At 46.0% G+C, this 14,236-nt stretch overlaps 1 protein-coding gene across 1 annotated transcript; it reads right to left on the bottom strand.

Annotated features, from left to right (window-relative positions):
* Positions 1 to 3,837: 3,837 nt before the first annotated feature.
* On the bottom strand, positions 3,838 to 12,644 carry LOC144590585 (thioredoxin-like). Its single transcript, XM_078395103.1, has 5 exons — positions 12,557 to 12,644; positions 9,860 to 9,964; positions 7,507 to 7,566; positions 5,157 to 5,222; positions 3,838 to 3,935 (listed from the first exon to the last, which is right to left on the bottom strand). Exons 1-5 carry the CDS (start codon positions 12,581 to 12,583, stop codon positions 3,858 to 3,860), a joined length of 336 nt encoding a protein of 111 aa, XP_078251229.1. The 5' UTR covers positions 12,584 to 12,644; the 3' UTR covers positions 3,838 to 3,857.
* Positions 12,645 to 14,236: the final 1,592 nt, after the last annotated feature.

Here is a 14,236-nt window from a genome sequence, read left to right as displayed (position 1 = left end):
CCGAGGACGTACACGCCACTGGAGATAAATGGGATTACTGTGGATAGGGTGAGCAGCTTTAAATACCTGGGAGTCCACATCACAGAGGATCTGACATGGACAACACACATTGCCGCACTGGTGAGTAAGGCAAGGCAGCGCCTTTACCACCTCAGACAGCTGAGGAAATTCAGAGTCTCTCTGAGGATCCTTCAGTGCTTCTACTCTGGGGCTGTAGAAAGCAGCTTGTCCGGCAACATCTCAATCTGGTTTGGGAACAGCTCTGCCCAGGACAGGAAGGCTCTGTGGAGAGTAGTGCTTTCGGCTGAACACACTATGGGAACTACACTTGCCCCCCCGCAGGACCTATACTTCAGGAGGTGCAGATCCAGAGCCAGCAACATTATGGGGGACCCCTACCACCCCAGCAATGGACTATTCCAGCTGCTGCGGTCAGGCAAACGCCACCGCTGTCACGCTGTGAAAACAGAGAGGATGAGACGGAGTTTCTTTCCACAGGCCATCAGGACTGTTAACTCGTATCACCAGGGACTAATTTACAGTATTAATTTAGTTTTTGTGTTGTGTCATAGAGTCATAGAGTCCTACAGCACAGAAAGAGGCCCTTCGGCCCATCGTGTCCGCGCCGCCCGTTATCAAACATAGTCTAATTTTAATCCCATTTTCCCGCATTTGGATCGTAGCCCTGAATGTTGTAGCATTTCAAGTGCCCATCCAAATGCCTCTTAAACGTTGTGAGTGTTCCCGCCTCCACCACCACCCCAGGCAGTGAGTTCCAGACTCCAACCACCCTCTGGGTGAAAAAGTTATTTCTCACATCCCCCCGAAACCTCCCTCCCCTTACCCTGTATCTATGTCCCCTCGTTGTTGAACCTTCCACCAGTGGAAGAAGTTCCCCGCCATCTACCTTATCTATGCCCCTCATGATCTTGTACACCTCGATCATGTCCCCTCTCAGCCTTCTCTGCTCCAGGGAAAACAACCCCAGTCTGCTCAGTCTCTCCTCATAGCCGAGGCCCTTCATCCCTGGCAGCATCCTGGTGAATCTCCTCTGCACCCTCTCCAAAGCTATCACATCCTTTCTATAATGTGGTGACCAGAACTGTACACAATACTCCAGCTGTGGCCTCACCAATGTTCTGTACAATTCCATCATTACCCCCCTACTTTTATATTCGATGCCCCAGCTAATGAAGGCCAGTAACCCATATGCCATTTTGACCACCCTGTCCACCTGTCCTGCTGCCTTCAAGGACTTGTGTACCTGTACTCCAAGGTCCCTCTGTACCCCTGTCTTCCCTAGGGTCCTTCCATTCATGGTGTACTCCCTCTCCAAGTTATTTCTGCCAAAGTGCATCACCTCGCACTTTTCAGGATTAAATTCCATCTGCCACTGCTCCGCCCATCTGACCATCTCATCTATATCTTCCTGCAGATGAGATGTCTTTAAAAAATATATAATAATTCTATTCTGTTTGTAGTTTTAGCACAATCGGCAGGCGTTGCCACTTTCATTTCACTGCACATCTTGTATGTGTATGTGACAAATAAAGTAGACGACTTGACTTCACTGAAGGCAAACAATCAGTCCCATTCTTAGCCGCTGGCTGGACCTGCAATTGCACTATCCCCATTAAGGTACAGTTCATTGAGAAAGTATTCATATCCCTTCACTTTTTCTACATTTAGCTATGTTAGAGCCTTATTTTAAAATAGATTAAATTATTATTTTTTTATCATCAATCTACACACAATACCCCATAATAAAAAAGCAAAAATGGGTGTTTAGAAACGTTTGCAATGTAATTAAAAAGAAATAACTGAAATATCATATTTACATAAATATTCAGACCATTTACTCAATACTTTGTTGAGGCACCTTTGGCAGCGATTACAGCCTCAAGTCTTCTTGGGTATGACGTTACAAGCTTGGCTCACCTGTATTTGGATAATTTCTCCCATTCTTCTCTGCAGATCCTCTCAAGCTCTATCAGGTTGGATGGGGAGTGATGATGAACAGCTATTTTCCCAATGTTGGGGGTGTCCAGTACCAGGGGCCACAGTTTAAGAATAAGGGGTAAGCCATTTAGAATGGAGATGAGGGAAAACTTTTTCAGTCAGAGTTGTAAATCTGTGGAATTCTCTGCCTCAGATGGCAGTGGAGGCCAATTCTCTGGATGCTTTCAAGAGAGAGCTAGATAGAGCTCTTAAAGATAGCAGAGTCAGGGGGTATGGGGAGATGGCAGGGACGGGGTACTGATTGTGAATGATCAGCCATGATCATATTGAATGGCTCGAAGGGCCGAATGGCCTACTCCTTCACCTATTGTCTATTTTCAGGCCCCTCCAGAGATGTTCGATTGGGTTCAAGTCCGGGCTCTGGCTGGGCCACTCAAGGACATTCAGACTTGTCTCGAAGCCACTCCTGCGTTGTCTTGGCTGTGTGCTTAGGTCGTTGTCCTGTTGGAAGGTGAACCTCCGCCCGAGACTGAGGTCCAGAATGCTCTGGAGCAGGTTTTCATCAGGGATCTCTCTGTACTTTGCTCCTTTCATCTTTCCCTCAATACTGACTAGTCTCCCAGTTCCTGCTGCTGAAAAATATCCCCACAGCATGATGCTGCCACCACCATGCTTCACCGTAGGTATGGGATTAGACAGGTGATGAGCAGTGCCGCTTGGCATTCAGGCCAAAGAGTTCAATCTCGGTTTCATCAGACCAGAGAATCTTGTTTCTCATGGTCTGAGTCCTTTAGGTGCCTTTTGGCAAACTCCAAGCGGGCTGCCATGTGCCTTTTACTGAGGATCAACTTCCGTCTGGCCACTCTACCATAAAGACCTGATTGGTGGAGGGCTGCAGATATAGTTGTCCTTCTGGAAGGTTGTTCCATCTTCACAGAGGAACTCTGGAGCTCTGTCAGAGTGACCATCGGGTTCTTGGTCTATGAAGAGTCCTGGTGGTTCCAAAGTTCTTCTATTTAAGAATGACGGAGGCCACTGTGCTCTTCGGGACCTGCAATGCTGCAGAAATTGTTTTATACCCTTCCTCAGATCTGTGTCTCGACACAATCGTGTCTCGGAGGTCTACGGACAATTACTTCGTCTTCATGGCTTGGTTTTTGCTCTGACATGCACTGTCAACTGTGGGACCTTATATGGACACGTGTGCGCCTTTCCAAATCATGTCCAATCAATTTAGGTTACCACTGGTGGACTCCAAGCAAGTTGTAGAAACATCTCAAGGATAATCAATGGAAACAGAATGAACATAAGCTCAATTTTGAGTGTCATAGCAAAGGGTCTGAATACTTATGTGAATGTGATATTTCAGTTATTTCTTTTTAATTGCTTTGCAAAAATTTCTAAACACCTGTTCTCGCTTTTTTAATATGGGGTATTGTGTGTAGATTAATGATTATAAAAAAAGAATTTATTCCATTTTAAAATAAGGCTGCAACGTAGCAAAATGTGGAAAAAGTGAAGGGGTCTGAATACTTTCTGAATGCACTGTACATACTATTGACAACAACTTAGAATAGATTTTCAAAGGCATAATTAAGATGCACAAGGGAAGGAAAATGTCCTGTTCCACAGTGAATAATCACAGTAAATCCCTCTAGTGCTTCCAATCTCATTTACATGGATAGATCTTATCCTCTCCCCTCATTGATGGGTAAAGGGAGGAGAGCCAAACCATGAAGGATCTAACCATATAACTTTAAATATCAGTGTTCACAAGACCATCATGTGCAGAACTTTTATTATTTTACATCCTAGATCACTTCACTGTGCATTAATAGCTTTCATTTTGTCCAGCCATTTCACAGCAAGGACAGGTGCTGAAAGAATTCGCCAAAGAGTCACGCCTGTTCCATCATTGTCAGTTCTTGGATTTTTTTTTCAATCGGAGCCACCTTTGCTCCTTCAAGTGAAGTTACCTGAAAATGCAACATTGAAGAATCAGCTAGTTGGAAAAAAGCCTTGCACCTGTGAAAAAAAGCCTTGCATCGCCTCAAAGTTGTTACAATGCCCAACCTGGGCCACCACCTGAGATTCAAGGACCATTCTCCTCCATGTTACCTCCTTTAATATTCCATCGTTATTTTGTGCATCCACCATTCCCTCTCATTCCTAATGTTCTCAGCCTGTTTCCCACTCGTGATCTCTCCCCTGTGTGATCCTCTCCCCAACTCACTTTCACCGTAATCTCTACACTGGTGCAAGGTCTCGGAGGCCTTCATCCAAACATTGTCATGGGCCATTATTTGTTTATATTTTCCAAAGAAATGTTTACATTTACATTTGACAATTATTGACATTTAACAATTTCAAAATATGTTGCCCGTACCTGTCATTCACCTCCCCTTCTCCACAAACCTTTGACATAGTACTTCCAATTCCAAAGATTAATTCATTTGTGCAAAGTGCATGCTTCCGATCAGGCACCATTCCACGCGGAATGCCATTTCCAGCCTTTTTCTAATTCGGGTTATCACCTTTAATACTCCTCTCCGATTTCTGCCTGATGCTAACGCCTCTGACACTTGAAATTCCACAGTTTATGATTCCTTTGTTTTGTACGGTAGAGGTTATGGGTGTATTGTCAGCATACACTTTATGCTTGGGTAATCTGAATGGGATCTAATCTCATTGTCTTCAGAAATCATTGTGACACAGTGTTCTGCTTCACAGTAACTTGAATGGATGCAACCTTTCAGTCCACCTGTTCCAAGCTAGCAGGATGACCAATGTGTTAATTAGAACATAGAATAGTACAGCACTGGAACAGGCCCTTACAACCCATAATATTTGTGCCTCCATTCCCTGCAAATTGGCGCCTATCCACCACGCAACTATTGCATCTGCTTCCAGCACCAGCCCTGACACTTTCCAGGTGCCCACCACTCTCTGTGTAAAAAAAACTAACTTGTTCTGCACATTTCCTTTAACCCTTCCTTTTCTGACCTTAAAGCTGTGGCCTCTAATCCTTGACATTTCCACCTGGGAGAAAGGTTCTGACTGTCTCCCCTATCTATGACTCTCATAATTTTATTATACTTTTTTAGGTTTCTCAACTTTCTAAATATCTCCATGTGAAAGGGAAGTGGCCATTCTTGTAAAGTTGGTAGAATATGCTTCGTAGTGAAATATAATTGTACCTTTTCTCCATCCCTGATAAAGATGAATGTTGGAACTTTTTTGATCTCGTATTCTGCAGTTAATTCCTGAAAGAAAGACATATATTATTAGAATTATAGTATAGTGCACAACAACAGGCCACCTGTCAGTCTTCAGCTAGTGTCCTGCTTAGATGAACATCATCATCCAATCCCTGGTGGCCTCAAATACCTTTCAAACCGACTTCTTAAAGGTCTTCAGCTTGTGGAAGCAATTGTGCCCCCCACCCAGAGGAGCGCCCCCCAGAGAGACGGTGAAATAAGATGGCTGCTGCCAGGACGGCCGCTCTCCTGCTGCTGCCCAATGCGATGGCCGCCTGGGGCCGGGGTGAGTGGCTCCCTTTCCCCTTTCCTCTCCCCCCTCGCCCGCACCCAGCCCTGGGGGAGATTCCAAGCAGGAGGAAAATGGTCGTTGACCCGCCATCTCATCATTCCCCTCCGTCTCCTCCAGCGCCCGCTTCAGCCGACGGCGTAGTTGAGTTCCCGCTCCCGCTCGGGCCCAGCGCCCTGGACCATCATCGGACTACAACCCCCAGTGGAGTGGGTGAGTGGGGGGGAGGGAGGCGGGGATGGAGTGGGTAAGGGAAGGGGTGGGATGGAGTGGGTGGGGGGAGGAGGGATGCAGTGGATGATTGGGGGGGAGGCGGGGATGGAGCGGGTGAGGGAAGTGGTGGGATGGAGTGGGTGGGGAAAAGGGGGATGGAGTGGATGAGTGGGGGGGACGGAGTTGGGTGAGGGGGGTGAGAATGGAGAGGTGAGGGGCAAAAGAGTGAGTGGAGGGAGGGGGGATGGAGTGTGAGTGGGGAGGGGGGAATGGAGTGGGTGAGGGAGGGGGTGGAGTGGGTCAGTTGGGTGGGGAGGGAGGGGGGAATAGAGGGGATGGAGTAGGTGAGTGGGGGAGGGGAAGGGGGAAGGAGTGGTTGAGTAGGGGAGGGAGGGGGGGATGGAGTGGGTGTGTGGGGGAGGGGGATGGTGGGTGAGGGAGGGGCGGTGGAGTGGGTGAGGGGTGTGCAGGGAGGGGGATGGAGTGGGTGAGTGGGTGGAAAGGAGGGGGGTGGAGTGGGTGAGGGGGGGATGGAGGGGTGAGGGGGGTAAGGAGTAGGGGGAGGGAGGGGGGAGGGAGGGGGGATGGAGTGGGTGAGGGAGGGAGGGGGGGTGGGGTGGGTGAGTGGGGGGGTGGAGTGTGAGGGGGAGGGAGGGGGGATGGAGTGGGTGAGGGGGAGGGGAGGTCGGGGAGCGGAGGGTGCTACACCAATGCAGGAGAGCTTTGGGCCCAATGTATGTCCGCCTGCTCAGCGTGTGCGCAGTTGGGGGAGGGTTGCCATTTTGTGTTCAGCTCTGACCACACACTCGACCCCCAATTGGTCCGGGTCCGATGTGGGGGGACCCGCCCTGATTGGTCGCCTGGGCATCCTGATTTGCTCCTGCCATTCACCCCCACGTGGAGTCCATTGATGGGCTACAACTTCCCACTCGACCTCTTTATTTTACATCGGATCTTTATTTCCTTGAGATTCATCTCTTTTTTTAAAAAGCAATTTATTTTAAAGAAAGGGTGGGTGGGGTGGGGTTGGGGGGGGGGGGGTGGGGGTGGATGGGGGATGAGGATGAGGATGCTAGCCCAATACAGGAGAGGCTTTGGGTCCACGGATCGCTCTGGCTGCAGCGCTGGTGCCACGGGGCCGAGATGAGTGGCACCCTCTCCCCTTCCCTGTCCCCCCCTTCTCCTGGTGCTGGCTCGAATGGCTGAATGGCCTACTCCTGCACCTATTTTCTATGTTTCATCTAAAGCAAGAGATCCAGCAAATTCAAATCTTCCTGTCTATCACAACCTCTCAATTTTGGTATCAGCCCCTCCCCAGACCCCGACCTTTCAAAATGCAAAGACCAGGAATACACAGAACATCATGGTGTGCCCAGGATTGAATAACTAGGTTAATTCCTGGAATGGTGGGACTGTCGAACGGAGAAGACAGTCAGAGAGTTGTAAATCTGTGGAATTAACTGCCACAGAAGGCAGTGGAGGCCAAATCTCTGAGTGCATTCAAGAGAGAGCTAGATAGAGCTCTTAATGATAGCGGAGTCAGGGGGTATGGGGAGAAGGCAGGAACGGGATACTGATTGAGAATGACCAGCCATGATCACATTGAATGGCGGTGCTGGATCGAAGGGCCGAATGGCCTCCTCCTGCACCTATTGTCTATTGAGACTTCCAGAATTCCTCTCTTGTTCTATCATCCAAGAATTGAACTGCAGCAATTTGTCTTCATTTTTAATGTTTGTAATGTGTTTCGAAGTAAAGATGTGTTTTTGCAGAGATTTCCCAACTTACACTGACTTCATCCACGTCCATTAAACAGAAAATCACATCTGTATATTTTGTAGAAAGATCCTAGGGAGAAAATAAAAATTAAATGTATTCCTTTTACAGCAAATAATGTTCTCCTTTATAAAACTTGAATTACTTTTTAAAGACTGAAATTCAGTCATTTACATCTGCAGTTAAAGTGCAGTATTGGTTGTGGTTTCACTGCGATTACTAAATAGTTGTGAAAAAACATTTTGTTCACCAATATTCTCAGGTAATGACATTGGTCCATATCCTTCCAAACCTATCCTATCCATGTTCCTGTCTAACTGTTTCTGAAATGATGGGATAGTCCCTGCCTCAACTACCTCCTCTGGCCACTTGTTCCATACACCCACCACCCTTTGTGTGAAAAAGTTACCCCTCAGATTACTATTAAATCTTTTCCCCTTCACCTTAAACCTCTGACCTCTGGTCCTCGATTCACCTAGTCTGGGCACGAGACTCTGCATCTACCTGATCTATTTCTCTCATGATCCTATACACCTCAATAAGATTACCCCTCATCCTCCTGTGTTCCAAGGAATAGTGTCCCAGCCTACTCAATCTCTCCCTATAGCACAGACCTCCTAGTCCTGTCAACATCCTCGTAATTCTTCTCTGTACCCTTTCCAGCTTGACAATATCTTTCCTATAACTTGGTGTCCACAACTGAACAAAATACTCTAAATGTAGCCTCACCATCGTCTTATACAACTGCAACATGACCCAACTTCTATACTCAATACTCTGGCTGATGAAGGCCAGTGTGCCAACAGCTTTTTTGATCACCTGATCTACCTGCGACTCCACCTTCAAGGAACTATACATCTACACTGCGAGGTCCCTCTGCTTGACAACACTACCCAGATCCCGACTATTCACTGTTTAGGTCCTGCCCATGTTAGACTTCCCAAAATGCAACACATCACATTTCTCTGCATTACATTTCATCAACTATTCCTTGGCCCACCTGGCAAATTGATCAAGATCCTGCTGCAATTTTTCATAACCATCTTCACTATCTGCAAAACCACCCACTTTTGTATCATCTGCAAACTTGCTAATTTTGCCGTGTATGTTCTCATCTAATCATTGATGTAGATGACAAACAGTAATGGGCCCAGCACCGAACCCTGAGGCACACCACTGGTCACAGACCTCCAGTCCGAGCAGCACACTTCCACCATCACCCTCTGGTTTCTTCCATGAAGCCAATTTTTTACCCATTCAGCTAACTCTCCTTGGATCCCAGGCGATCTAACCTTGCAGAGCAGCCTACCAGGTGAAACCTTGTCGAATGCTTTGCTGAAGTCCACATGTACAGCATGTACAGCTCTGCCCTCATTGACCTTTTTGGTCACATCTTCAAAAACTCAATCAGATTTGTGGGACAAGACCTCCCATGTACAAACCCATGCTGACTATCCCTAATTGGCCCTTGTCTGTCTAAATGCCTGTATATCCTATCCCTCAGAATACTCTCTTGTAACTTTCCAACCACAGATGTTAAACTCACCGGCCTTTAGTTCCCAACATTTTCCCTGCAGCCCTTCTTGAATAGAGACACAACATTTGCAACCCTCCAGTCTTCCGGCACCTCTCCTATATTTAAAGACGACTCATAAATTTCAATCAGGTCTTCCGCAATTTCCTCTCTATTTCCCACAATGTCCTCGGATATATCTGATCAGGTCCTGGAGATTTGTCTACCTTCATGCACGATAGTACCTTCAGCACCTCTTTGATCATAACACTGACTGCTCTCAAGCCACTTCCATTGACAGCCTGAAGTTCCTCCGTCCTCCTGTCTTTCCCCTCGATAAATACAGAGGAGAAATACTCATTGAGGACCTTGCGCATCTCTTGTGGCTGCACACAGAGTTGACCGCTTTGATTCCTGAGGAATCCCTCTCTCTTTCTAGTTCCCCTTCCCCCCCCCTTTACGTATTTCTAAAATCAAAGAGGAGAAACCTAAAGGGATTTTTTCCCACGAAGAGGCTGGTGTACATATAGAATGAGCTACCAGAGGAAGTAATTGAAGAAGTACGATAACAACATTTAAAATACATTTGGACTGGATAGGAAAGGTTTAGAGAGGTATGGGTCAACACGGGCAGGTGGAACTAGCAAAGAAGAGGCATCTTGGTCGGCATAGACAAGTTGTTCAGAAGGGACTGTTTCTGTGCTGTATGACTCACACAGGGAACCAAATTGAGATGCTTCAGGCTAATCATAATCGGAAAGTTTTGTGGATAACAAAGCTCAGACTTAGTCATTCAGTAGTCAAAATATTCATAAGACTAATTTACAATTTTTTGCAGCTGCCAATACTCACGTCAAATGATTGCTTTATACCGACACACGGCTGGCACCAAGTTGCGGAGAAATCAACAACAACTAACTTATTGCCAGCTTCCTTCAGCTTGGTGCTCAACTCATCCTGAAAGATGAAAAGAAAACAGGTTATTTCAGTTCAGTTAATTGTTCTTTAAAAACAAATAACTCAAAATTAGCACTGGCACTTGTTAAGCCTCTCAGGCTCTGTACAACCTGGGAACTATGGCTGTTGCACTTCCCTTTTAGAAGGGAACTATTCACTTGTGACGATAATACCAGAAAGAGAACAGGGTTTTCCTGCTGCAAACAATGCGTTGTCGGCACCACTTATGTGATCTTGGAGAAAATTTGAAAGGAAAATCTTGCCTCCTTAAGAGTAGGCAGAGCCACTTTAATAACACGTCTACTCAGTAACAAAAACTTGGAGTAACTCAGCAGGACAGGCAGCATCTCTGGAGAGAAAGAATGGGTGACGTTTCGGGTCGAGACCCTTATTCGGACTAATTGGGGATAAGGGAAATGAGAGATATAGACGCTGATGCAGAGAGATAAAGATCAATGATTGAGCGAGTCTGGGATAAAACGTGGTCGTAGAGTCAGAGAGCAGGATGAATCACAGCGAGAGAGGACGTTGCAGAACTCTCGTCGGAGAGAGGAGGAGAACATCTTCAAAGTAGACATTCCTTGAAGAGATTTTGCAATGGAGCAGACGAAATGTGCAGGAAGGCACTGCCTTTGAAGACGTTCTCCTCTCTCTGACGAGAGTTCTGCCACATCCTCTCTCGCTGCTTCCCCTCTGTGATTCCTTCTGATTTCCGATTCTACGACTACGTTTTAACCCAGACTCGCTCATTCATTGTTCCTGCATCTAGTTTATATAAATGTAACTTCCATTATTTTGTTAAAGATGAACTTATGAAACTTTGCTGAAGAGCTAATGTAAGTTATTTTCAATTCTGGTTCAAACCCAAAGTGTTTCAATGGAGGAAGAAAGAAAGTGCAGTAGATACACATTCAAAACAAAAAGGCACAGCAGAGCCGGACACAAATCCTCGGGTGCAGCGCAGGGAATGAAACAACAGAAAGGTGAGGAATTCATTCATCACAACAGCACTTCTGTTCATAAACAAGATACAAAGTGCTGGGGAAACTCAACGGGCCAGACAGCAGGTGGAAGGAAATAAACAGTCGCCATTTCGGGTCGGGAACCTTTTTCCGAGTGACACGTCTTCAACATTATAAAAGGTGCTTAACACGAGTGCCATCAGAGCAAGGGTGTGATTGAGTCAAGCAAGGAGATAACAGATTCACCAGGTAATTCCCGGGATGACGGGACTGACAAATGATGAAAGAATGTGTCAACAGGGGCTTGTATTCACTGGAATTTAGAAGGATGAGAGGGGATCTTAGAGAAACATATAAAATTCTTAAAGGATTGGACAGGCGACATGCAGGAAAAATGTTCCTGATGTTGAGGGAATCCAGAACCAGGGGTCACAGTTTAAGAATAAGTGGTAGGCCATTTAAGACCGAGATCAGGAAAAAATTCTTCCCCCAGAGAGTTGTGAATCTGTGGAATTCTCTGCCACAGAAGGCAGTGGAGGCCAATTCATTGGATGTTTTCAGGAGAGAGTAAGATTTAGCTCTTAGGACTAAAGGAATCAAGGGATCTGGGGAAAAGCAGGAACAGGGTACTGATTTTAGATGATCAGCCATGATCATATTGAATGGTGGTGCTGGCTGGAAGGGTCGAATGGCCTATTCCTGTAGCCAATTTGTCCATGTTTCTAGAGCATCAAATGTAGGGTCATAAAGGTAGATTTGAGAGGACGAAAAGACCGCGGGGGGGGGGGGGGGGTTGGAGAAGGAATCCCAGAGGTCGCGCTCCCGACAACAAACAGTGGAGTAATGAAGATTAAGGATGATCAAGATGCCCCGGAGAAGTAAACGCACCTTTGAGGGTTGGAAGGCGGGAGGAAGTTACTGGGCTGATTGAGATTAAAAACAACCTAGTTCAAACAAGTTTGAAGAAAACGCGCTCAGTCTGAGAGCAACAGGAAGTTTAGAGATGATTCAGAAATAAAGTGGCAGACAGGCTTTCTCTACAGTTTTAGGACACAAAGTGCTGGAGTAGTAACTCAGTGGGTCAGGCAGCGTCTGGAGAACATGGAGAGGTGACGCTTCTGGTCGCAACCCTTAAACTCCAGACCTGCTGCCTGACCAGCTGAATGACCCCAGCACTTTGTGTCCTTTTGTCTATTAACGAGCACCAGGAGATCCTTATTTCTACTTTCTTCCACACTTTCTCAGTTATCATTGAAACAACGTAAACATGCAACATGCTGTGACTTAATACTTCAGGGAAAAAACAACATGTCACACCCTGTTATTCCCTTACAGTTTTGGGAGTCTGAAGAAGCGGTCCCGACCCCGATATGCGGTTTGTCCCGCTCCCCCCTCAGATGCTGCCTGACCCTGAACTGCTGGGTTTCACCAGCACTCTGTATTTTGGTCAAGATGCCAGTAGCTGCCGTCTCTTGTGTCTGCAGCTATTCCTGAAATTGCTTTGCGCGATTTGTAACGGCCGCGCGGGTATAAGGAAATGTCCGAGCTACTCAAGATCATCAGAGTAAAATAATGCAGAAAACCACACACAGTAAAAACACCGGGACTGAAACGTTGCTTTCAAGCGTACCTTGGAGCAGAGCTCGTGCACAACCATCGTGTCTGTTCTCCTCTTGCAGATTCACAGAGCTGTTATCTGTCAAGTGCCCCATATTTTATACTCAGGAAAGACAAGAGGAACACACCTGTTTTTAAGTCACAGGAAGTTATGCTTTTTCCTATTGCCACAGAGCATAAATAATAACACTACCTCCTTATTGGTTTGACACATCGAACTAAGGAACTGCAGAAGCTGGGTTAAAAATAAAGACACAACGTGCTGGAGTAACTCAGCGGCTCGGGCAGCATCTCTGGAGAACATGGATAGGTGACGTTTCCGATCGGGATCTTTCTTCAGACAGATCTTGTTTCCTCAGGACATAGACCGAGGCCATTCAGCCCATCGGGTCTATGCCGGCTCACAGAGTAATGTCATCCCACCTTTATTTTTTTCCTGAAAACTATCTCTACACGTGCAGGAAGGAACTGCGGACGCTGGCTTACTCTGAAGATTGATACAAATTGCTGGAGTAACAGCGGGTCCAACAGCATCTCTGGAGAAATTGCTTGATGACAGGTCAGGTCGAATCTTTGGGAAGAAAAACAAAGTTGACATTTAAGGTCAAAGATCCTTCATCCAAAGTGGGAAGATAAAAGCAGTTTGCTAAGGTGGGAGATGTCTACTAGATGGTAAAACCAGGGTGACCAAGAGGACAAGCTGTAAACAAGGTTATAGGGTCAATGAGTGAATGGCAGCCAACCAGAAAAGGCTCCTTTTATTCCCTCTCTTTGCCTTCTGTCAGTCAGCCAAACCTCTATTCATGCTTGTACCTTTTATCTGATATCACGGGCTCCTTTCTTGTTTAGCGGCCTCACGTGTGGCACTTTATCAAAGGCCTTCAAGTAAACTACATGCCTTGGCTCTCCTTTGTCTATCCTGCTGGTTACTTCCTCAAAAAGATCAATGGACCTACAGGCGCAGGGAATCTGAAAATAAAATGAAGTATCTGCAGAGAGAGAGAGAGAGAGAGAGAGAGAAAAAAGTTGACATTTCAGGTCATTATCTTTCATCAGAACTAGTAAAGGTTAGAAAATGATCATTATTTTAAAGTTGTAGAGAGCAGGTGGGGTGGAGAGACAAAAAAGGGAATGTCAGTGATAGAGTGAAGACTGGGAGAGACTGAATGAATGAATGGTAGTGGCTGAAATGTTGAAACAACGTTGAAGGTGTGAGTAGTTACTGCAAATATGAAAGAAAAAAGAATATGAGAAATACTCAGCAGGCCATGGAGCATCTATGAAGAGAGGAAATTGAAGTTAACAGTAATGATTTTGGATGCAAACTGTAAAGGAAGGCAATCTGAAATTAGTGAATTAATTTTTGAGTTCTTGTGGTTGTAAGGGGCCTGGTTGGAAGATGAATGTTGTTTCTCAAGTTTACACCTGCCTTCATTACATCAATGTAGAGAACCAAGACAGGATTGACTGGAATGGTAAGACAAAGTGACAAGCAACAAACAGTCCAGGGTTACCTGGATACTGGGTGAAGGTGTTCTGCAAATCGTCATACAACCAGCATTTGGTTTTCACAATGTAGATGAACAGAATTGAAAGCATAGACAGTTCGATAGACAGGCTTCTGGTAATTGACACAGTGCCACGTGTAATTTCTTTAAAGAAGCATATTTCAAACGTTTGCTTAAGGTACCTA

The sequence above is a fragment of the Rhinoraja longicauda genome, chromosome 3 (assembly GCF_053455715.1).
Source record: "Rhinoraja longicauda isolate Sanriku21f chromosome 3, sRhiLon1.1, whole genome shotgun sequence".
Classification (NCBI taxonomy): domain Eukaryota; kingdom Metazoa; phylum Chordata; class Chondrichthyes; order Rajiformes; family Arhynchobatidae; genus Rhinoraja; species Rhinoraja longicauda.
The sequence above is the reverse complement of the archived record's forward strand: the minus strand, read 5'-3'. Positions and strand labels throughout refer to the sequence as shown.

Coding starts and splice junctions, on each gene's coding strand:
- LOC144590585 (XM_078395103.1), bottom strand. CDS start 12,583: ATGGTTGTGCACGAGCTCTGCTCCAAG. Junction 7,567..9,859: donor GTATAAAGCAATCATTTGAC/GTGAGTATTGGC, acceptor TTTTCTCCCTAG/GATCTTTCTACAAAATATAC. Junction 5,223..7,506: donor TGGACGTGGATGAAGTCAGT/GTAAGTTGGGAA, acceptor TCTTTCTTTCAG/GAATTAACTGCAGAATACGA.